The 24,363-nt window shown below is 52.4% G+C and overlaps 1 protein-coding gene across 15 annotated transcripts in view; it reads right to left on the minus strand.

Moving 5' to 3' along the window:
• The window catches only part of DNM1 (dynamin 1), a 44,452-nt gene that overhangs the window by 14,953 nt on the left and 5,136 nt on the right, over positions 1 to 24,363 (minus strand). For 13 of the 15 annotated variants that reach the window (XR_003432483.1, XR_003432481.1, XR_003432479.1 and 10 more), the window contains exons 2-11: positions 14,119 to 14,192; positions 13,754 to 13,903; positions 13,179 to 13,382; positions 12,795 to 12,893; positions 12,530 to 12,690; positions 11,370 to 11,512; positions 11,101 to 11,236; positions 10,841 to 10,908; positions 9,586 to 9,724; positions 2,262 to 2,348 (exon numbers count right to left, since the gene is read on the minus strand). Coding sequence is in view for 10 of the 15 variants with exons in the window: in XM_027104701.1 (XP_026960502.1) it covers positions 2,262 to 2,348; positions 9,586 to 9,724; positions 10,841 to 10,908; positions 11,101 to 11,236; positions 11,370 to 11,512; positions 12,530 to 12,690; positions 12,795 to 12,893; positions 13,179 to 13,382; positions 13,754 to 13,903; positions 14,119 to 14,192 (1,261 nt within the window). In the remaining 5 variants the exon portion in view is untranslated. Of the gene's footprint in view, positions 1 to 2,261; positions 2,349 to 7,846; positions 7,986 to 9,585; positions 9,725 to 10,840; positions 10,909 to 11,100; positions 11,237 to 11,369; positions 11,513 to 12,529; positions 12,691 to 12,794; positions 12,894 to 13,178; positions 13,383 to 13,753; positions 13,904 to 14,118; positions 14,193 to 24,363 lie in introns of all 15 variants that reach the window. The other 2 variants (XM_027104708.1, XM_027104707.1) reach the window with 1 other exon arrangement.

Here is a 24,363-nt window from a genome sequence, read left to right on the forward strand (position 1 = left end):
CATAGAAGAAATGCATACAACCAATAAGGATATGTAAAAAATGCTCCCTCTCATTGATAAAGAAATGTAAGTTAAAGTGAGACCCCTTTTTAACCCATCAAACTAATAATAAATATTGATAATGACCAGTGTGGGCACAACTGTGGGAAGACAGATTCTCTCACATACCATTGGTGGAACTGTAAATTAGTATCACCTTCTTGGAGGGCAGTTTGGCAATATTTGACAACATTAAAATGCATATATTCACTTCTAGAACTATATCTCACAGATAAGCTCCTTGAGTGAGCAAAGATACATGTACCAGGGTGTTCAGTCTGGTGTGGTGCGTTGCAGAGAAAAACTGGGAACAAGCCAATGGCTATCAGAAGGTGAAATAGATTATGGTATCCTCTAAACTAAAAGGCACTCTACAGCTGTTCAGAAGAATGAGGATAACTTCCAGATTCTGGCATGGGAAAATCCCCTTTGCAAATAATTAAGAGTGATGGGATTTGTGACCAAATTGTGATGGGGGTGACATTCCTGATGCTCACTGCCGGGTTCAGACCCAGGCCCTGCTGATTCCTGTGAGTTTGTCCTCACCGAGCTTCAAATTCCACAAATGAAGGGTTTCAGTCTCACAGGAGTGGTGAAGACACAGTGAGGGGAGGAAGGTCATGGGTCTGACCTGTAATAGGTGCTCAACAGATGTTAGCTACAATTATCTTCAGAGAAAAAAAGGCAAGACACACCGCAGGACTGTGATTCTTTAAGAGTAAGAGGAAATCTGGAATCTGTATGTGCCCAGGGAAAATGTCTGGAAGGAGACACACCACACTTTTAATAATGTTTCTTTTATGGGAGACTGCGGGCGGGGAAGCGTGAATGGAGGAACACTTACTCGTAAGTTAATGACTTCTATACTGATTGAATATTTTATTGAGTATTTATCATTTTGTCATTAAAAAGAGACCAGTGAGGATTTAGAAACACAACATCGGCAACAAAAATGTGAGTGATTAGGGACAGCACCATTGTGGAGAAGGGGTGTATGAGGATGGAAGCTGGGAATTGGGAGCCAGAGGTGGGTATAGACAGAAGATGACAGGGAGATGGCCAAGGGAAAAGGACTCGCCTGTGAGCTTTGTGAGAGCCATGAGGGAGCCTGCTCACCTCTGCCCCTCCCAGCTCAGAGGAGCATTCAGGGAATATGCTTCTTATTGAATGAATGAATGAATGAATGAATGAAAGAATATTTGATAAATGACTACATAAAAGGAAGGGAGGGCGCCTATGAGGGGTGTATGGTGACCCAGAGAAACAGCAAAGAGAGAGAGAGAGGCCCCAAGTGAGATGACCAGAGTATAGATAGTTGAGAAGCAGATGGTGGGATTGTAAAGTGGAGCGGCTTCTCTAGAAAACTGTATGGCAGGTCCTCAAAAAGTTAAACATAGAATTACCATATGATCCAGCGATTCCATTTCTGGAAATATACCCTAAAGATTTAAAAGCAAGCTCTCAAAGAGATATTTGTGCACCTGTGTTCATAGCAGCATTATTCACAATAGCCCAAAAGTGGGAAAAAACGGATAAACAAAATGTGGTCTATTCATACAAAGGAATATTATTCAGCCTTAAAAAGGAAAGATATTCTGACACGTGCTACAACGTGGATGAAGCTTGCGAACATTATGCTAAGTGAAGTTAGCCAGAAACAGAAGGACAAATGTATGCTTCCACTTATATGAGGTACCTAGAGTCATCAACTTCATAGAAACAGAAAGGAGAATGGTGGTTGCCAGGGGCTGGGAGGAAGGGGGAATGGGTGTCATTTTTTTGGTTTGTTTTTTGCTGCATTGTGGGGCATGTGGGATCTTCATTCCCCAACCAGGATTGAACCCGCACCCCCTGCATTGGGAGTGTGAAGTCTTAGCCACTGGACCACCAGGGAAGTCCCTAGGAGTCACTGTTTAAGGGGGACAGAGTTTCATTTTAGGAAGATGAAAAGTTCTGAAGATGGTTGGTGGTGATGGTTGCACAGCAGTCTGAATGTACTTAATACCACTGAACTGCACAATTTAGAGCGGTTAAAATAGTAAAATTTATGTTATGTATATATTTTCTCACAACAAAAAAGAGAGCAAGAGAGAAGCAGAAAGTTAATACAAGGAGAGAAAGTATAAGAGAGACTGAGACAGAAGAGACAAAGTGGGAAGAAGGAGGTGAGCCCAAGGGCAGGAGTGAAAGGTGAGGGAAGAGGGGGTGGTGCGTGGGCTCACCTGCTCCTTGGTGCGGCCCTCGCGCTCCCGGATGTGGGTGGTCACGATGCGCTCCATCTCCTCCCGCAGCCGGGGGTACTGCTGGAGCTGGGGTGGGGGCAGGGGAGAGAGCCACGTACACTGGGGGCACGGGTAGGGGGCACCCAAACCCCACCAGAATCCAGGGCCGTGGGGTGGGAGGGACACACAGAATGCCCCACACCTGGGGGCCCAGGAAGCTGATGGCACCCAGCCACAGCCACCCCTTTCCCCCAATTGTGGGCTCCAAATGGCAAGTCAAGGGTCTTCCCAGTCCCGGGCCCTCTTCACTAGCCTACCTGGGCGACTTCACGGGGGCCGGCAGTTCCCATGAGCACAAATGCCTTGGGAATCAGCCTGCTCCTCGGCCGCCATCTTGGTGGCAGCCATCTTGGAAACAGACCTATTCGATTGAGGCCTCTGTTTGGGGCGCTGTTAGCGCCCCAAACTTTCACTGATCCTCAGGGCTACCCCTTGCCTCCTCAAAGGCTTGGAGGCACAGTCAGGTGGGGAATCAGGCAGGTAACAGCCTGCAGATTACGATCCAGGGAGAATCTGGGGAGGGCAGGGCCCGAGGTGCCAGGTGGCCTCCTGAGTCAGGCTGGGGACAGGCAGTGCTCCTTGTCAGAGCTGGGGGAGGGGAGCAGGGGAAGACCAGCAGCTACACAAAGGACATGCAGGAGGCACAGGCATGCGAGGGCATTGGGGGTGGGGTGGGCATGCGGAGTGGGAGTGCCAGCAGCATGAGCAGTACCCTGCGGGGGCCCTCTTGGTCGAATCCACCCGGCTTTGCCTCCCTTTGCATGCCCTGTCCCGGCACCGCTAACCCGACACATCTGCCTGGCTCAGAGCTGGCCGGCCAGCCTGTCTCTACCCCACTCCTCTGGGGGTAGAAGCTCAGCAGCACCCTTCTACCCACCCCCCACCCCCCGCAGTTTTTATCAACTGAGGCCAAAGGGAAGTTGCTCCAAACCCTTCCCCCCTGCCTGTGGACTCTGCCTTCAGCTCAGCCAGGCTCTGGACAAAACCCGGGTTGACTCCTTCTTCAGGACTCTGTTGAATATCGTGTCTTCCAGAGAGCCTACTGTGACCACCTCCATGTGCCCCATCCCTCTCCACCCCACTTCCCTCCCCAAACTGGACTGTAATTGCCCTGAAGGTAGGGCCCATGGCTGGGCACACTGCCAGTGCCCAAAGAGGGCACGTTGAAAGAATGAGGGAATGAATGAAGGATGGAAGTCTTTGCCCTCCTTGCCAGGGTGAGCAGACATGGGCTCCTCTGCCCTCTGGCTCATGAACCGGCAGCTCCTTGGAGAGGGGGACTCGCTGAGCTGCTGATGGTGGAAGTCTATCCAAGGGGACTTCCTCCTCTGCCATGGAGGGGCCCAGGCTGGGCAAAGCTAGACCCACACCTTGTCTCTCTTCCTATCCTGGGTCAGGCCCCGCAGGTGGATCCCCCTATGTGGGAAGAGAGCTGGAGGTTAGCGTGCCTGGGTCACAGGTAGTGATTCTGAAGGCAAGATGGAGGCCAAGGGGATGGGGTGGGGGAGGGGTGGGGGGCATCAGGAGAGGCAGGAGGATGGGGGAGAGAGCAGCGCCCTGGATGCCAGCCCAGGAGAGGCAGACTTGAGAGATGCCACATCCTCCCCACTCCCCGCTGACTGTTCCGTGGCTCTGCCAAGGGTGTGGCTCATGTGGCCAAGCTCAGGGGACCTGGAAGAGAGGCAGCCTGAGAGGCGGGGCTTAGAAACAGCACTGGCTGGAGGGACCCAGTGGACCCTTCTGCACCGAGAGGCTCAGGGATAGGCCATCACTCCTTCTCACGATCCCCGAGTTGGGGTAGATTTGGGACCGAGTCACGGCCACCAGCAAAGCCTCCTCTGAGATGGTCCCAAGTGCTCCCTCCCTGGGTGGCGTCGCGGGAGGGGCAAGGAGGGAGGAGGAGGGAGCAATTTGCCAAAGAGCATGACCAGTTCTCCCACTAACGGCCTGGATATTACATTTGTCAAGTTTTCCATGTGTCACAAATGACAGGGCAGCCTCAGCCCCTTTGAGAAGTTCTGTTCCCTTTGAGCATCTTTTTCCATTCTGGCTGCCTCTGAGCATTTCCAGAACTTTCAGCCAGTTTTTAAAATGGAACTTTTCTCTCTCAGGTCTTGGCTAAGTGGGGCAGTCAGCCTGGAGCCCACTGTTTAGTGGTCAGGAATGCAGGCCCTGGAGCCACCATGGCTCTGGGTTCAAAGCCAGCCCCCTACCCTGCTGACCTTCCTTGGGAAAGTGCTTGGACCCCTCTGAGCCTCAGTTTCTCCATGTGTGAAATGAGGTAATAATGGCACCTTCCCTCTTAGGGTTGTTGAGAGGACTGAGAAGCACACCCTGTGCTGGACATTAAACTCCAGATTTCATCCAGAGATGAAACTCTAATCCCAGCAGGGCTAGGAATAATCAGCAGGAATGGCTTGCTAAATTTAGAAGATTTGGGGAGGGAAAAAAAAAGAGGAAGATGGGTGAATTTTGCTATGTAAACAAAAAACTACTATGCATTAAATCAATTAAAAGGCAATTTTTTAAAGAAATAATTTATAAGCTTTCCTTTCTAAAGTTTTTGTTGATCAATTTTTCTCCTTACAAAAATTTACTGACTCACTGTAAGAAATCTGAATATGACAAAAGTTTGTGAAGTAGAAATGAAAAAATTCCTGTGTTCTTTGCCTTCTTAAAATAATGGTTAGTAACTATGCCTTTGGAATTTTATCACTTATGTAGATTATTATATTATATATATTTATCATTTATATATATTACTTTCCCCCCCAAATTCTATACGTTCGTCTCTGAAACCTGCTTTTCCCCCCACAGTACATTGTGGAAGGACACGTGAATGGAAATAAATATCCCTTGCCCTTTTAACAACTATAGTCTTTCATTGTCTGTGTGATACCATAGTCAATCCCCTCTTGATGGACATCTGGGTTGTTTCCAAAATATTACCATTTACCCTAATTAGTGCTTTTTTGGAAGGCAATTCAGCAAAGTGTTCCACAGTTTTTAAATGTTTATATCTAGTAATCAGTCTTCTAGGAATCTATCCTAAGGAAATAATCCTAGAGAAAGAAAAATAAAATTCTTTACACACAAAGATGTCCATTGCCAGGGTATTTATAATATTGAAAAACTAGAGACTGTTTCAGTGTTCACCAATAGGAAAATGGTTAAGTAAACCGTGATAAATCTATTCAATAGAATATTATGCAATCATTAAAAATGTTCACATAGGGACTTCCCTGGTGGGCCAGTGGTTAAGAATCCACCTGCCAATGCAGGCGACACGGGTTCGAGCCCTGGTCCCGGAAGATCCCACATGCCGCGGAGCAACTAAGCCCATGCGCCACAACTACTGAGCCTGTGCTCTAGAGCCGGTGAGCCACAACTACTGAGCCCATGCACTGCAACTACTGAAGGGTGCGTGCCTAGAACCCGTGATCCGCAACAAGAGAAGCCACTGCAATGAGAAGCCCGCGCACTGCAACGGAGAGTAGCCTCTGCTCGCCGCAACTAGAGAAAGCCTGCACGCAGCAACGAAGACCCAACGCAGCCAAAAATTAAATAAATAAATAAATAAATAAATTTATTTAAAAAAATGTTCACATAGACTATGTAATAACACCCACCAAAATGTATGTTATTAAGAGAAAAAGCAGGATACTAATATATTCACAGTGTAAATACCTAACAAAGTAAATAAACCTATGTATAGAAAAAAGAGTTTGGAGGAATAAATTGGTGAAAACTCTTTGGAGAGCAAATCTTGCAGAAGTTACCAAAACTGTGAGTGCTCACATCCATTGACGAGGCAATTCTATGCTAGAAATTTGCTCTAAAGAAATGACAGGATAAGTACTACAAATATATTTATAAGGCTATTCACTGCAGCACTGTTTGTAAAAGAAAAGAAAAAGTGGAAACAACCTAAATGTCTGTCAATAGGATATTGAATACATAAATCATGTCATATTTCTACAGTGGAATACAATTCAGCTGTTCAAGGGCATGATCTTTACGTAGCTACTACAAGGATTCCACTCCACATTGCTCAGTAAAAAAGAAGAGTTCACTATCAGTGTGGTCAGTGTGATCCCTTTTAGGTTAAAACCGGTGTATATTTGTAATTAGTTAGGAAGGGTGTGCTGCTAGCAGTCTTTATCTCTAGGGCTGTGAGCTTATAGGGACTTTTGCTTTCTCTGTGCAGTTTGAATATTTTGATAACAATCATGTATGATCAGAACAAAATCAATACCGATAATTTCATTTTTTAAAAAAAGGAGTGTATTTGCAGGAAATGTACAAAAATCTCAGTGTGGCTCTTGGAAAGGGAGTGTTGTTGCCTCCTTTTCACTCTTGGGCATTTTCCAAATTTTCTCTAATTGAGAGTGTGTTCCTTTCAAAATGAAAACCCAAAATTTTTAAAAATTTAGATATATTTTGTGTTCTTTTGTAAAGAGATTTGAGGCAGCTTAAAATAAACTCGGTATTTTTTAGTTTAACAAAAGTTAAGATTGCATTGCTTAGTATTCATGATGCAGTGGGACCATGATTTAGATATCATGATATATACTATGCAAGAGAAAGTCCAGCCCAGATTTGATTCCACCTGGATCAGGCACTGAGTGGATGCTAATTTGCTTAATCTATCCCCATTTGGCAAAAGTGAGATAGGATTGTGTAAGGGGCGCACAGGACTAATTATATATGAGCCACAAAAACCGTGATACTTATTTAAAACATGAAGTTAAGGCAGATGTTCCCCCACCTCCCAGTGTAGGGAGATTTTGCAAATACAAGTGAGGCTGGGCTCATGCAGGCCCCTGGGAAGCACTGCTTTAGATGATCTGGCGAAAAGTCCCCAAAATGCCCCAAAGTAGACAAATAGGAAAAAGCCATCTAAAAGGTCACGGACGACTCAAAAGAGGCTGACCCTGTCAAACATGTATGGATTACAGTAAAGTGAGTAACCCAATATGCTTTTAGGCAAATTGGTTTTGAGGGGCTGGGATAGCTCCCCTGCCCCAGGAGGCCCTGATCCCAGATCTCTTCCCTCAGCCTCCCTAAATCTGAATCCCACTCTGCTGTTCTTTTCTGAGACTCAGTTTTGTCATCTGTAAAATGGGGATAAGACTACTCACTGCTTAGGGTTGTTAAAAGGATTAAGTCAGATGACAAGGGCAGGCACTTAGCCTAGTGCTTGGCACACAGTAGGTGCTCAATAAACAGCGGCCATTCTCCTTATCATCATCACCATCAAAGCGGCCATTGAGGATGCTTGGGTTAGAGCAAAGTCTTCTGGGAGAGGTGGGGGCCTGAAGGAATCATGAGTACAGTAGACCCGGGGTTAGAAGCCGGCATGAGACCTTGGGGCCAGGAATCAGCCGGGCCGGCCTGGGCATCTGGGTCCACCTGGGTGGCTGAGAGGCTGCCGGGCTTGCTCAGCAGTTGGTTCTTGCCCACGGGAGGCCCTGGCCATGAGGAAGGGGTGGCCAGGCCCAGCCCCTCCTGGGCGGCCATCATACCTTTTCGCTACACTTTCTGATGGTGGCTGTGAGCTCACTGACTACCATATCCACACACTTGATACTGGGCTCTTTAAGCTTCTGCACCTGCTTTTTCACTGTGGCTTCAAAGGCGAGGTCAGGTGTGAAGAGGCCTGTCCTGCACCCGGGGAGGAGGAGGGGAGCAGGGGCGGAGCAGCCGGGGCGGGCGGGCGAGGAGGAGGAGGGCAGTGAAAGCCAAGCAGAGCCAGGGGCCGGGGTGGAGGATGGCACGGACACGAGGGAAGAGAGAGACACCGACACAGAGAAAGAGAGACAGAAGAGAAGACAATGTGAGCGTGGGACCTGGCCCTCCTGCCCACCTGGATCGGCACCTCCCAGGTGCTGCCAAGCAACCCCCAGGGCTCTGAGGGTGTGGGAGGGGTCTGAGGGACCAAGCCCCTGCCCCGTCCAAGGGCACTTACTGAGTTCATATTCTCTCCCCAGGGCTTGCCTCCCTCCTCTCCCCCACTCTTCAGCTACACCGAGCCTGCCCTCTCTCTCTTTGTCCTTTTCCTATGCCATCCTGCTGAGGAGCTGACCCAGGCCACACCCACCCACCCACATTCTGTTCAATTCTAGGTTTCCCAGAACCTCCTGTATTCGCTTCATCCCGACTCCAAAGCCCAGCACCATTCCCTATTCTCCACCAAGGTTGTTGCATTCAGCTGCCCAGGCTGTGCACTGCACAACTCCAGGGGGCTCCATTTCCATAGACTACGGGGCAGATGATGCCTCCTGGAGTTGCTGTGTAGCTGCCTGATCGCCATTCTCCAGCTCCCTGCTCTACTCCTGCCCTTCCCTTTCTCCTCAAGGGGCATCCTTTGCCTCTCCTCCTAAGGAGTCTGGAGGAGCTCAGTTTGGAAAGACAGAGAGAGAGAAGAGGAAAGACAGAAAGAGTGGAGATGGTGATAGAGAGGGGCCAGGGCAGCAGTGGCGAGGGGAAAGGAAGGGAGTCTGGGGCACTGGACTTGGAGTCCAAAGCCTTGGCTCCAAGTAACAGCTCTGCCACCTCCTAGCTCAAGTCCTCGGGCAAGTCACTTGATCTCCCGAGCCTCAGTTTTCCTGCTGTGAAGTGGGCGCCATCCTCCCTGCCCTGCCGTGCCCTCCTTCAGTGGTTCTGTGAGGCTCAAATGACATAGCAGAGGGGGCTCTGTCCCTGGAAGGCTGGATGTGGATGGAAGGGACGGGGAAGGTCCTGAGTGAGGGTCCTGAGTGAGGATGGCGTGAGATGGGGAAGATGAAGGACAGTGGGGAGTCAGGGTACCTGCTTGACCTGGGTCCTCTGAATCCCTCTGGTGTTCCAGGCCCCTAGGGCAGCACCCAAGAAGGTCCTGTACTTCATCTGTCTCCAGGGACAAGACTTCCCCAAGACCCCTCCCTGGAGCCCCCAAAGATGACCCCATCTCTGAGAGCAGGGAGGGGGCTCAGGGTCCCCTCTTCTCCCTGAGCTGGGGCAGCTCTTGGTGGGCTCTCAGGGCAAATTACCACCATCATACCTGTCTTTCCAATGTCTAATCCCTTGGTTCCCCTGGTCTGGGGGCCGGGGCTGGGTGAGGCCCCCTCAGAGAGTCCCCCTCTCCTGGACTGTGGTGGCCTGCCTCCCCCACCCCGCTGAGGTCTGTACATGCTACCAGGAGGCACTGGGGGAGGTGGGGAAGGAGCGCCTGGCAGCAGAGCAGGGCGGGGCAGAGGCAGGGGCTGGCCGGGCAGCTGGTTACCTTCTTGGTGCACTGTCTAACGGTGCTGATTAGCTCCGAGATAACCATGTCCACACACTTGAGACACGGTTCTCGGATCTTCTTCACCTGCTTTTTCACAATGGTCTCAAAGGCCATGTCTGGGGTAAAGAGCCCCGTTCTGAACGCCCGGAGCGGAAGAAGGGCACGGTGTCACAGACCGGCTCCTGCCAGGAGCACCAGGCCAGGGCCCCGCCCCGCCCCCCTGAGCTCTGCCCTCGGGGTCCTCCCACTACCCCTGTCTGGACTTCAGTGTCCCCATCTGTAAAATGGGCAGGAGGGATTCTGATGAAGGCCTTTCAATCGAAGCTCTTTAGGGCAAGACAAGGTCTGCTTATAACTGTTGCATTTGTCCTGCTTTGTCTTCAGATTCTGCTCATACAAAATGTTCTATGGCTAGAAATGGTTTGAAAACTGTCAAACTGGGTTTTCTTTAAGAGCCTTTCTGGGAATAAAGCATTTTATTTTAAGACTAGGAAAGAGATTTTTTTTCTTTTCTGTGCAGTCTGTAAATTCCATGCCAAACCTTGGAACTGAACCTGCATGAAAGCAGTGACATTTCAGTCTTGTTCACTGCCTGGCACATAGCAGGTGCTTTAAGTTTTCTTGTTGAATGGACAGTGTCGATCTGGGTCCCTGGAGCGGGGCGAAGCTTTTTAGGAACAGTCTATTTTCCAGCCTTTGTCCCGGCTCCACAGGCCTTGGGGCTGGCTAGCAGGAGGGAAGTGGGGTGGAATGGGGCCAACTTCGGGCTAATGGGACTGTGGCAGGGTCTGGAGGGTTGAGAGGCCTCATCCCATCATAAAAGTTTCACAGACTAACACCTGATGCACCAGCCCAGGCCCTACCCAGTGGTTTGGGCAGCTTTGTTCTGGATAGCACTGGGGGGAGCTGTCCTACCCTGGGGATGGGCAGGGGGCCCAAGCCCGAAGGGTGCTTCCCCAGCCACCTGTGTCTCGGGCTCTACCCCACTGTTCTAGCCTCCGGGCCGCTCCCAGGGACAAGCAAAGGAGGGTAGCAGGCTGCAGGTAGGGCGATGGCCTGGGTCTCCCATCCACCTCCCCTATCCAGAGCCTGTCCAAGCTGGGAGCCAGAAAGTCACGGTTGAGGAGATTGGGGACTAGGTAGGGCTCTTGGTCCTTCCTCAGGGAGGCTCACTCCATCACTCCCTCTGTCTCTGCACTAGACCCCTCCTGCCTTGCAGGGTTCAGCTCCCCTCCCCGGTCCCAATACGTGCCTAATGCCATGTATATTCTTAATGGCATAGCTGATCTCCCTTCGGAGTTCCTTCTCGTCAAACTCCATCTGTGTAGGAGACAAAGAGATGGCTGGTCAGGGCCTGTTCTGCTACCTGGGGGGTCAAACAGGGTCCACCTCACTCCCAGAGCTGGGCATCAGGGCCTCTAGTGGGGTCAGCACATGTACGCATGAGAGAGTCTTAGGTAGGTGGGTGGGAGGGTAGTCCTGAGCCCTCCTGCCCCTGGGGGGTCTGCCTACCTTGACCAGTTCAAAGGGGAAGCGCTCATGGAAGATCCGGTTGATGCGGGCTCCCCCCGACAGTTCATAGGTATCGATCTGGTCCCCTGAGCCCTCAATGCGCTTCTCAAAGTCTACAGCAAATTGCTGGACCATCCTGGGGAGAGAGTGGTATGACCTGAGGGGGCAGCAGCCACCTTGGGCAGGGAGCCCTGCGAGAGCCCTGTGCTGAGAGGCTGCGGGGAGTGGCAGCCCCATCATGGGGAGTCAGGAGTTGGGGAGGGCCTCACTGCAGCAGAGCCTTGGTCTTGCGCGCTGGGTCATCAGGGCGGAAGTTCTTGTACTCCTCCACCTCCTTCTCAATGGACAGCAGCTGGCTCTGAAGCTTGTTCCGCAGCCCTGGCAGCGTGTCCCGGATGTGGTTTGTCAGTTGCTGGCGGTGGGGGCGAGGAAAGGGTTAAGGCCATGGTCACAGACCCAGAATGCCCACAGGACCAAGCAGGGGCCAGGATGTCTGGGGCCCATGTGGATGTGGTGAGGTGCAGAGCCACAGCCCTGCCCACTGCTGTCCTGCCCACCAGAATGAAAGCTGCCTGAGGGCAGGGACTGGCACACAGTAGGTGCTCACAGAGGTGTATTAATTGAATGAATGAGTCAATAACTCCATTTTCAGTAGAAGCCAGAAATCTAGATTTTTATCTGAAATTGCCTGATCTTGACTAATTTAATAGTTTTAGACACCACAAGAGCCAGATGAAATGAATCAGGGGCAGTGATGGCTGGAAGACTGCCCCCTTGTGCCCTTTGGGTTTAAGGCCTCCCTTGAGGTAATTCTCAAGTTCTGAGGCTCACTCTGGTTAGGTCTCCACACGCAGCATCTCCCTGAACTGCAGAATGACCCTAAGAAACAGGTTTCATCTCCATTATCACCATTTTACAGATGCAGAAATAGAGGCTCAGAGAGCTGGAGAGTCTTGGTGGGTGAGTGACAAAGCTGAGACTAGAACCCAGGTATGTGGTCTCCAGAGACCCCAGTTTTGTCCCATGCCACACTGCCTTCCTACTGTCAATACACATACACATACACACCCCTCAGTAATTCTGGAAGCCCCATTCCAGATGGAGAAACATCCTAGGGAAGCCCCTGGGTTCACCCCCTCCGCAGATCAGCCTCTCCCCATTTCAGAAGGAGCAAAGGTCTTTAGCCAACCATACTCCAATCCTAGCCCCCAAGCCCAAGCCCTTGTCAATGCCACCGTCCACACAAGGTCTTGGACTTCTCTCCATTCTGGGGCGTTCCTAGGGCTCCCCTTCCTGGCCTTGGACAGGGAATGGTCAGCAAAGCTCTAGTGCTACCTCACTGTGGGACAGTGGGCAACCCTCACAAAATACACTTAAATGATTCTGTTACGCTGGTTTCTTCAGGCCTCATCCTGGCCTGAGCCCCTACCTGGTTAAGGACCTTCTGCAGGTAGGGCGTGCCCATGCGGTCAGCCAAGTGGCGGTAGGAAGGGTGGGAGAGGAAGAACTTGCGTTCAGCAGCCAAGGCAGCCGTGATATCCTTCTTCCCATCGATGTCCTTCTGGCTCCGGTTCACCACTCCAATGTAGCCTGTGGATGGGGTGGGGGTCAGGGGCAACCAGCCTTGTGGGGGGTGGGGGGGCGGTGTTACGAGGAGGGGCAGTGGGGGTGGGTCAGGTGTGTGGCCTGCCGACCTCTGCGCAGCGGGAGCAGCTTGTTCTCCAGAACATCACGGGCATCTGTGCCCTCGTCCATCAGGTCCAGCTTAGTGATGACCCCGATGGTGCGCTGACCTGGGGGTGGCAGGAGAGGGTTGTCTACACCTGCACTTGCCCTCACACAGGCGACCCCAGGCACTCCCAATCCCACCCCACTCCCCCATCTCCCAGCCCACTCCTTCCCTTACCCACTGCCTGCCTCTGCTCTCCCCACCTCATTCATTCTCCACAGTAGCCAAAATGATTTTTAAAGGCATAAATCTGATCCCACCCCTATTCGCTTAGACCCTCCAGTGGCTCCCCCTTACGCTGTGAATAGACCCCCAGGGCCTTGCGCATCGGCTACCTGTGAAAACCTACCCTGGGGGTCCACCTCCTTGGCGACCTTGAGGGCATCAGAGTTGGCCAGGTCGGAGTTGGCTGGGGACACGGCCAAGATGAGGCAATTCTCCTTGGTGACGAACTGCATAAGCATGTCCCGGATCTGGAACTCGATGTCGGGAGGTTGGTCCCCCACTGGGACCTTGGTCATTCCGGGCAGGTCCACTAAGGTCAGGTTCAGCACTGGACAGGGCGGCGAGAAGGCGTGTTCAAGGCGAGGGGCGTGGCCGGGGGCGGGCGGATTAAGGAACAGGGCCGGGCTTAAAGAGGATCTGTTTGGGAGCGTGGCCGTAGGTGGGTGGGGCTAGGGAAACGCGAAGGGCTAAACGGAGGCCCGTTAGAGGCGTGGCCAGGGGTGGGCGGAGCCGTGGCAGTGTGGGACTGGGGTAGGACGCGCAGAGGAGGAGTCGCTGTGGGGGCGGAGTCTACAGGAGGAGTGAAGCCCTTGAGGAGGTGCCAGCTAAGGGGCGGGGCCAATAAGATGGTTCCCAAGGGGCGGGGCTCAGAGACGGAGCCAAGAGGCTGGGGGCGGGGCCAGGGCCAGGTCTCCTCACCGTGCGGCGAGTAGACGCGGAGGTTGATGGGCACCGGAGAGATGCCCTTGTTAGTGCCAGTCACCCGGTCGGTCTCAGCCTCAATCTCCAGGCGCACCTCCTCGAAGTCGGTGAATTTCTTCCCCTTGCAGTGCAGGAACTCGGCATATTCTGCCCCAGAAGGAGGGGGGGCAAGGGCGAGTAAGCATCATAATAGCCGGCACCCACCTGGGTCCCATCTTCCGCTGGGAAAAGACCCCCCCCCACACAAACACACAAAACGTTGCCTTCTTCTCCCTCCCCCCACGCAAAGCCACCTCTCTGTTACGCATTTTTATCCCCGCTGTTCGGATGGGGAATGAGGCCCAAAGAGGGGAAGCCCATACCTGTGGTAGCATTGACCAGCTGCAGGACCAGGGGGCGTCGGGTGACAATGCCAGATCCTCGGGGCAGGAAGTCCCTGCAGTGAGTTGGGGGTGAGAAGAGGGGCAAGGTCTGAGGAGGCTCCCTCTGTCCCAGGGGCACTTGTCCTGCCACTGGGAGCCCCAAAACTTGCCCAAAGTTCCCTGCCACACCTTAGCCTAAGGGCTTCACTATGGGAAGAAGGCAGCTGAGAAAGGTGTAACAGATCACCCCCAAATCCTCTGGGTCACAGAATTTGTGCTTCTGAACTGGCCCCCAGACCTCTCTCAGGTCTGCCCTGTGTTAATTCTGAGCCAACAGGAAGTCCCTGCCCCAACCCAGCCACTGCCATTCAACTCACGAGAAACTGAGGCATGGGGTGCCCCACCCCACGTGCCCAAGCGTCCAGTGGCCACAGAGTGGATGCCAAGGAAACGGAGTTGCACCTCCTCCCCCCCTTCTGCTGTGGGGAAAGGCAGCATCTCACTTCCCCTTCCCTGGCCCCATCTGGTTGGGGTTGAGGATGAGGGGGATGGGGGGAAGGAGGAGGCAAGGAAAAGAACTCATGCTCCTTAAGTACCTACTGCATGCCAGGCTTTTCGTGGGCAATATCTCCTGGACTCCACACAATAGCCTCATGAGGAAGACACTGTATTATCCCCATTTTACAGACAAGGAAACTGAGGCTCAGAGACATTCAGGTTGCCCAGCCAGTATCTACCAGACCCTGGGCACAGATCTGTTTGACTCTCTGGTGAAAGCTTTCTGCCCTTCAACTCCCTGAAGACCCAGCTCCCTTTTTTTTTTTTTTTTTTTTTTTTTGCGGTACGCAGGCCTCTCACTGTTGTGGCCTCTCCCGTTGCGGAGCACAGGCTCCGGACGCGCAGGCTCAGCGGCCATGGCTCACGGGCCCAGCCGCTCCGCGGCATGTGGGATCTTCCCCGACCGGAGCACAAACCCGCGTCCCCTGCATCGGCAGGCGGACTCTCAACCACTGCGCCACCAGGGAAGCCCCCCAGTTCCCTTTGAAGGACTGGACTGAGACGTCCCAAATTCACCTCATGCCCCTAGACCTGATGTCTATTCCTCAGACATCTGCTGTGTCAACTTCAGCAGTCCTTTCAGCTAACTCTTGAGGGTGACACTTCTCTCTGTCCTGTCAGCTCTTCTCATCTCCCCACCCACACAACCACGGCCCCACCCAGGCCAGCACAAGAAGGAGGGTAGGGGCCTCTCCAGGGATCAGGCTCTTGGGATCACAGTTATGGGATTCCCAGGACTCAGGAAAGGGGGGAGGAGGCCAGAGCTTGAGGGACCACAGAGACCTGGCCAGTCACCTCATTCATGGAGAGGCACATGGAGGCCCAGGGAGGGGAAAGGATACACTCAAGATCCTATAAGGGGGACTTCCCTGGTGGCGCAGTGGTTAAGAATCCGCCTGCCAATGCAGGGGACACGGGTCCAAGCCCTGGTCTGGGAAGATCTCACATGCCACGGAGCCACTAAGCCCGTGTGCCACAACTGCTGAGCCTGTGCTCTAGAGCCCGCGAGCCACAACTACTGAAGCCCGTGCACCTAGAGACCGTGCTCCACAATAAGAGAAGCCACTGCAACGAGAAGCCCGTGCGCCACAACGAAGAGTAGCCTCCGCTCGCTGCAACTAGAGAAAGCCCGCGTGCAGCAACGAAGACCAAACACAGCCAAAAATAAATAAATAAATAATTTTTTTTTTTTAAAAAGATCCTATAGGGCTGGGACACAGCCAGATCATGAACATGGATCCCCTGCCCCCAGCCCAGAGCCTGACCCGGACTCACAAAGCAGGTTTGGGGCAGAGGGTTTGGGGACAACAGAGTAGGCCCAGGTTTCTGGGTTCAAGGCCTCATCTGGGGGCCCTGGGGAGGCCTCTTTCATCCCCTGTTCTCACCTTGCCCCACCTCTGGGGAGAGCAGAGGCTAATTGGGAAGAGTCAGCCACCTTATGGGGAAGGAGAATGATAAATCCTGCATTTATCCATCATTTCTAGGTGCCAGGCAAATGCTTTTCATTTGTGCAAGACTCTGAGCTTCAGAAGGGTGGGCTTGCCTCTTTCCGTCTGTCGCTGTATCCCATGGCTCAGCACAAGGCTTAGCACACAAGACGTCCTTAATAAATGGGCACTGAATTCCCAAGTCCTCCAAAAGTGCTCTCATATGGAAATGATCATTTTCCAGATGAGGCAACTGAGGCTCAGAAAGGTGAAGTGACTTGGCCAAGTTCACCCAATGAGGAATGGCAGAGCTGGGATTCAATCCTGGTGCTGTTGGACTCCAGAGCCTGCGAACTTTCCCATCAAACTCTGCTGCCCTCGAAACCTGAGGAGCCAGACTTGGCTTTTTATGTAATTCAATTAAATTCAGTCTAGAATATATTTGGGAGCAGCTGCTCTGTGCCAGGCTCTGTGCTGGGCCCTGGGGATGGGAGGAGATGAGTCAGACAGTTCCCACCCCGAGGAGCTCACAGCATGGTGGGAGAGACAGAAGTAAACAGATAATGCAATGCAATGTGACATGTGCTGGAATGGAGGTGCACCAGGCAGCACAGAGAGGGAGGTGATTAACTGGGGGCAGGGGGAAGCGAGCAGGGCGGGAGCTTCCTGTCTCTGTCTCTCCCATCCTTTATCTGCTGATGCCTTTGCAGGGGTGACCCCCTAGTACTTGGGATCCCTCAGGGCTGTGGAGGTAAGACATCTATTCTCACAGAGGCTGGGGTGGGCCTGGGGGCCTGGGGTCTACCTTCTTCCCCACCAGCTCCTCACCCAGCAGTACCATGGCAACAGTAGTTGCCATGGAAACTGCAGGAGGGTTTGGGAAGGATGGGACTCCCCACAGAGAGCCCCCTCCCCATGCAGAGACATGAACCTTCCCTGGAGCTCTTCCCTGAGAGCACCCCTCCGCCCCCCACACCGATGGGCCCACTTGGCCCTGGCAGGCCAGAGGGGTGGAGGTCCCTGAGGTGCCACATAGAGGGTGTGGGGAGCCCAGGGCCCAGCTGGAGGGGTGGTCAAGGGTCTGCGCCAGCCTGCTCCGAGTTGCTGCCTCCCAGGGCTACTTAAAGGACAAGCAGCTTATGGGAAGCTGAGATTAGAGCACAGGGCCATGTGTGGGAGAAGAGTGCCTCCTCAGACCAGGATCTCCCAGGGCCGGGGTGGGGATGGGGTGCCCAGGTGGGGAGGGACCCCATCTTGGCCCTGGCCCAGGTTCTCAAAGGGAGGCCCTCACACAGTCTGTGTCAGAGTTCCCCAGGCAGCCTGTTCAAATGCACATTCCTCGGACAGGCTGGGTTAGAATCTCGGGGCGGGGTTGGGGGTGTGCAGGGGAGGGGAGGAGGGAATCTGGATTTTAAACACGATCCCCATATGATTTTCATGTTCCTGTCAAGTTTAAGGATCACTGGCTCAGTGGTGAGGAGCCAGTGCCAGGCAGAGGCCCTGGGTTCGAATCCTGCCTTGGCCATTCCCCGGCCTGGTGCCCCCGGGGCAAGTTGCTTCATGCTCTGGGCCTCAGGGGCCTCAGCTGTAAACCACATGATCTAAACCGGGCATCGTACACTACCACGCATGGCTGCGGGAGGAGCCCTGGAGCCCTTTCACCAAAGAGCTTAGCCCATGCCTGGTACAGAGTAGGCGCTCAGCAGTTGGAGGGGCCTGTCAAGGAGGTCCTCCCGTCCTCGGTCTCCTCCCTCGGAGGCTCCCCAGATTCCAGCAAGGAATCCAAGATCCTGAAGAGCCCTCTGCCTCACCTCCTTCGGGCACTGAATTGGATCTTGGGATTCTGACCACAGAATGTTGGATGGAAACGATGGACATCAAGGAGGTGCAGTTTTCAGAGAACATCTCACTCCCCTGTCATTATCCAGAGGGTGGAACAGAGGCCCACAGAAGGGCAGGGAGCTGTGAGGCCACACAGCAATGGGAGAGGTAGGAGAGGTGGCCGAGATGGGACCAGGACCGGGAGGCCGGCTCTCCGGCCCCACATGCCTGGACAGGCAGTGACGCACCGGCTGGTTCCCATGTCCAGACTGAGCGCCTTGCTCCCTGTTGGATTCCCACGCTGGGCACAGGCTGGGCTACAGCAGGGGCTCAGGCAACACTGGTAGGAGCGAGCACGGCTGAGCGGCTCCACAGCTCCTGCCTTTCAACCGGAAAGGCTGCCCCACGCCCTCTGTTAAAGTGTACCTTGGTGCCTCCCCACTGGGGATTCGGGCCTGATCTGGTTTCCAGCCAGAGCCCCCCCTGCACCTCCCACCCAGCTCCTGGTTAGCCTGAGGGAGGACAGAACAGGTGCCCAGAGAAAAGTGTGCCGGGCCCACCAGCCTCGAGTGACATGTGGGAGGGGTGGATGGTGACAGGCCAGCCCCTCCCACTCATCCTGGACAGATGGTGGTTTCCCGGGGAGGCCTTGCCTTGCCATCTGCAGAAGTACCTTCAAACCTGAAGCACAGGGAGGATGAAATAAACACGTCTCACGACCTCCAGGCACTACATACTCCCCGTCTGAATTGGCACTGTCACCCCAGAGGGGCCTGGAGAAATGACACCAAAGGGCCGAAGTGACCCCACCCCTACTCTGGTGTCCGAGATCCGGGACTATTGCTCTGGAACCCTGGTGTCCGGGTCCTGCTGAATGTAAACAACAGCAGAAAGTAGCATGCTTGGTCTGGCGTGTACCCAGCGGCAGTCATCCTTATAAGTCTCTTGTTTCCTGGGCTCTGATGTCAGACGGGCCAGGCGGTGGATGTCAGAGCTGCCACTTAGGAGCTCTGTGGCTATGGACAAATGACCAGGCCTCTCTGAGCCTCAGTTTCCTTATCAGTAAAATGGGTTTCTGTGAGGCTTATATAAATGAATGCCTGAATAAATGGTAGCATTGATTATAAACATAACTTGTTGAGCAATCTGAGAACACAGGCTGGGCTCCCACAACCATGTCACCAACTGATGCAGCAGGGAGGGAGTTGGAAGGTGGGTCTCCTGGGGGCTGGCCGGAAGAGTGGACGGAGGCTAGGATATTTCCTGCCAAACCTTGCCTTGGAGGTGGAAGGCAAGCGGGCCAGGCAGGCTGTGAGATGCCCTCTGAAACAGGGATCCAGGGTGGAGGTGAGGGAGTGGATGGGCCAAGAAACACAGTGGGGAGGAGGTGAGGCCAGGCAACAAGTCCTGCTCTGTTCCTGCTGCCCCAGGAGGTCCCAGGCCGGCCCACTTCGTTGCACAGCCCATGAATTTCCAGCTGAGGTTTGAACATTTTAGGGCAGCCCTGGCCTTAGCTTCCCCTGATATTCTGATGTCCAGTAAACAGGGCTGGTCCTGTTTACCACCGTATTCCCAGCACCCAGCTCGGAGCCTGGCACTGAGTGGGCACTCGGGACACCCCTGTCGACCAAAAGAATGATTTGATGAAGCTCCTACAGTTTTCCCACCATCGCCCTCATTGCACAGATGTGGAAATTGAGGCATAAAAAGGGGAAGAGTGTTGCCCAAGTTCACAGTGCACGTTGGCGACAGGGTAGGACTGGTGCCCAGGGCTCTGGACTCCAAGCCCGGTGCTCTCTCCACAACATCCATTTTCTCTATTAAAGAAAATCTGTGGGGCTTCCCTGGTGGCGCAGTGGTTAAGAATCCGCCTGCCAATGCAGGGGACACGGGTTCGAGCCCTGGTCCAGTAAGATCCCACATGCCGTGGAGCAACTAAACCCGTGCGCCACAACTACTGAGCCTGTGCTCCAGAGCCCGTGAGCCACAACTCCTGAAGCCCGGACACCTAGAGCCCATGCTCTGCAACAAGAGGCGACTGCAATGAGAAGCCCGTGCACCACAACGAAGAGTAGCCCCCGCTCACCGCAACTAGAGAAAGCCCGAACGCAGCAACAAAGACCCAACGCAGCCTAAATAAATAAGTAAAATAAATTTTAAAAAAATGTTAAAAATAAATTAATTAATTAAAAAAAAAGAAAATTTGTGATCTTTCCTTCTACCTTATCCTTCCATCCTTCCTACGTTTCTTCTTTGCTTCTTTCCTTCCTGCCTCCCTCCCTTCTTTCCTCTTTCCTTTCCTTCAAGTGTTGATGACTTTATACTCTCAAAATGAAAATCAATTTCTCTTTTGCCTGTACCTTAAAAAATCATATGTTCTCCCTTTAAAAAAACTTTCGACTACTATATATAAAATAGATAACTAATAAGAACCTACTGTATAGCACAGGGAACTTTACTCAGTACTCTGTAATGACCTATATGGGAATAGAATCTAAAAAAAGAGTGGATACGTGTATATGTATAACTAACTCACTTTGCTGTACGGCAGAAACTAACACGACATTGTAAATCAACTATACTCCAATAAAAATAAATTTAAAAAATAAAAAATTAAAATAAAATTGAAAAATTTTTTTCACAAAATAAAATGTTGAGATGGCCAAGAAGCACATGAAAAGCTGTTCAACATCACTAATTATTAGAGAAATGCAAATCAAAACTACAATGAGGTATCACCTCACAACAGTTAGAATGGGCATCATCGAAAAATCTACAAACAATAAATGCTGGAGAGGGTGTGGAGAAAAGGGAACCCTCTTGCACTGTTGGTGGGAATGTAAATTGATACAGCCACTATGGAGAACAGTATGGAGGTTCCTTATAAAACTAAAAATAGAATTACCATATGATCCAGCAATCCCACTACTGGGCATATACCCAGAGAAAACCATAATTCAAAAGACACATGCACCCCAATGTTCATTGAAGCACTATTTACAATAGCCAGGTCATGGAAGCAACCTAAATGCCCATCGACAGACGAATGGATAAAGAAGATGTGGCACATATATACAATGGAATATTACTCAGCCATAAAAAGGAACGAAATTGGGTCACTTGTAGAGATGTGGATGGATCTAGAGACTGTCATACAAGTGAAGTAAGTCAGAAAGAGAAAAACAAATAGCATATATTAACACATATATGTGGAACCTAGAAAAATGGTATAGATGAACCGGTTTGCAGGGCAGAAATAGAGACACAGATGTAGAGAACAAACGTATGGACACCAAGTGGGGAAAGCGGCGGGGGTGGGTGGTGGTAGTGGTGGGATGAATTGGGAGATTGGGATTGACATATATACACTAATATGCATAAAATGGATAACTAATAAGAACCTGCTGTATAAAAAATAAATAAAATAAAATTCAAAAAAAAAGAAATTGCTGTTTCCAGCTATTGAGTCAGAAAAATAAATAAAATGTTGAAAAAATAAAAAGCAACCAACACCGCAACACCTGGGGCTCACCATTGTAAACATTTTATCATTTATAATAATAGTCATGGCAAACACTGATGCGTTGTTGACTGCTGGCCAAGGACTCTGCCGGGGGCTTTGAAATCTGCATCATCACGAGGTTTCTTTTGGGGGTGATGGAAGTGTTCTAAAATTAGATTGTGATGATGGTTGCACAAGTGTGTAAATATGCTAAAAATCATTGAAGTGTGCACTAAAAATGCGTGAATTTTACGGCATGTAAATTATACCTTGATAAAGCTGTTTAAGAAATCTGCATCCTCTCGTTTGATTCTCAAATGGCTGTGTGAGGTTGGCATGTCCAGTTTCCCCAACTTAAAGGGGAAGAAACTGAGGCTCAGAGAGATGAAGTCAGGTGCCCCTCACGTGCCCACTTGTGCCCGGGGCTCTGAGCCACACTTGGGTAGTGGCTCTGCTTGCCTAACAGCTCAGCACAAACTTTTCCCAAGTCGCTCAATACAGAGCTACATCTGGATCCTTATGTCTTATCACCAGCAGCTTGCTGTGAAGGAATCTCAGCTCCACCACTAAATTGTTTCCCTGCTCCTAATCTCAGTTTCCTCATCAGTGAAATGGGACACAATCCAGCAGCTCCCTCCTAGGGTTGTTGAGGGAATGCCTTGAGATCCTGGCTGTAGAAAGATCTAACATCTAACAGAGTGCCCATTGGTGATGCCATGAGCCACCTGAGTGCCCATCATGTGCTAGGTGCCTGTGTGTGCTAGAGAGCATTGCATTCACCTGCTGAGATGTTTCTCCCCGTCCTGGCTGGTGGCCTTGTTTCCCTGTGCTAAGACCAGTGATAAAAGAGTGACGCAGTAATAAACAGGTAAAATGTTCATAGTAACCCTGGTTGGAACTCGCTCTCAGCCCAAGGCCATGGGCCTCTTTCTCCCTCTATGGTCCCTCATTCTGGAAAAACTGAGCCCTACCATACACACGGAGGTCATGGGCTGGAGGGTGATCAGGGAAGGCATCCTGGAGGAGGTGTTGGCTGATGTGAGCCTTGGAGGTTGAGCCAGTGAAGGAAGAAGACAGAGGTGTGGTGAAGAGCCTTCCCGGAAGAGAGAACAGCACACGCAACGGCACTCAGGAGAGTGAGAGAGAGGGATGGCCCATTTCCCCATGAACTGCAAGATACGCAGGTGGCCCAGCAGGGAGCGGCTGGAGGGGAATCCAGGCTGGGTAAGGCAGGCCTCAGGGTCCCAACTCAGGAGCTAGGGCTCTGGTTGGAGGGCAGGGGGGCTAAGGAGGGCTTCAAGCAGAGGGGATCAGATTGGGAAGCCATAGAGAGTTCTGTGCTGTCAGATGGAGATTGGCAAGAGAGGCAGATGCCCCAGGTGCTAAGACAAAGGTGGTGGTGGCCAAGGTAGAGGGGGTGGGGGTGGACTGGGGCAGAATACACAGGGCTTGTAGACTGAATGGATGCAGAGGATGAGAGAGGAGGGGGGAGTTGATCCCGGGGCCTCTGGCCAGGGCAGTGGGAAGATGCCATTTAGGTGACTGTCTCAAACACCTTCCAAGGCCAATATTCCTCTTTTTCCTGTTGCCTGTAGTAATTCCAAGTTGCTAGAGCTGACTGCTGCAAACAGTTCATATTCCCTAGCCAGATTTCAGTCCAGGGAGGGGATAAGAGTGCCCGAGAGACAACCAGAGAGAGCAGAGGAGGAGAAGCTGAGGTGTATGGAGATGTAGGCACTTGGGTTGGGGTGAAGATGGTGGACATTCACATGGAGGCAGGAGACCTGTGTTGGTTCCTGTCCTGCCTCTGATTCCACCGCTGTGTGACTTCAGGCAGGTCCCCTACCCTCTCTGTGCCATTTCACCACCTGAAAACTTGGGATGATGCTCCTCCTACTGACAGGTTGTTGGTTCCAAGAAGACAATAATCAGCGCTGCCCTTGGACCTGGGGAATCGGGGCCCTGACCTTGCACCCCATCCCAGTTGAGATCTCCGGCCTCATCATCCCCATGAAGCATGGGGTTCCCAAGGACCAAGGGAAGGTGCCCAACTGGAGCCTGTGCACCCCTCCTAGGGGTCTCAAGCCTACCTCTAGCTTCTGTCCCCACTGGGGGCGGCCCTCGCTTCGGGGAGGCAACCCTGGGGGGCTAAGGGGGATCCTTTCTGGGGACGGGGATGGAGCTGGAATATGAGGGCGGCCTGGAGAGAGACGCTTCCCATCCCATCACAGAACTCGGAGGAGTCTGAAATTCGATATTCAACACCAGCCTGCCAGGTTGCGTTGAAGGTGTGTTTGTCAGGGTGGGAGGGCAGAATGTATTGTATTTAGCAATTCCTTAGCTTGATTTATAACAGGAGTATTTAGACCTACGGCACGTGGGCTCCACTTCTGCTCTTGTTCCGGGGCTGATAACACCACGTCCGTGAATGGCTGCCTCCGCTCCCGCCCTGCCCCTCCTCACCCGCCCGCCAGGTTCCGACCCTCCGACCCCAGCCAAGGCCTGGGAAACTCGATTCTCCTGGCGCCGGGATCAGCTGCCGTCTGCCAGAGTCACCTTTCATTCCCAGCTCCTTGGGGCCACTGGGTGGGGCGGGGGTTTGGGGAAGACGTCCTCTGGCGGGGCTGGGCACGCGGGTCTGGCTGTGGGCGCGTGGCAGGTGCGCGCTCTGAGCAGGGAGACGGGGAGCAGAGTGTGGCTGCCCGGCAGCATCGCGGGCTCTCTGGGTGGGGATGGCTGAAGGGCCGGCAGCGTCTTCCCGACCCTCCTGGTCTCACTGTGACCTCTGCTCCTCACTGCCCTTCGTCCGGGTTCTCAGACCCACTGGGCTCCCTCCCACCTCGGGCCTTTGCTCAGGTGGGACCCTGCACCTGGAGTGTGTTCACTCCTTTGCCCGACCAAGTCCTGTTTTTGCTCAGGCCCAGACTTAAATGCTCA

The sequence above is a fragment of the Aethalodelphis obliquidens genome, unplaced genomic scaffold, assembly GCF_003676395.1.
Source record: "Aethalodelphis obliquidens isolate GAN/ISIS:26980383/991018 unplaced genomic scaffold, ASM367639v1 scaffold7, whole genome shotgun sequence".
Lineage (NCBI taxonomy): Eukaryota > Metazoa > Chordata > Mammalia > Artiodactyla > Delphinidae > Aethalodelphis > Aethalodelphis obliquidens.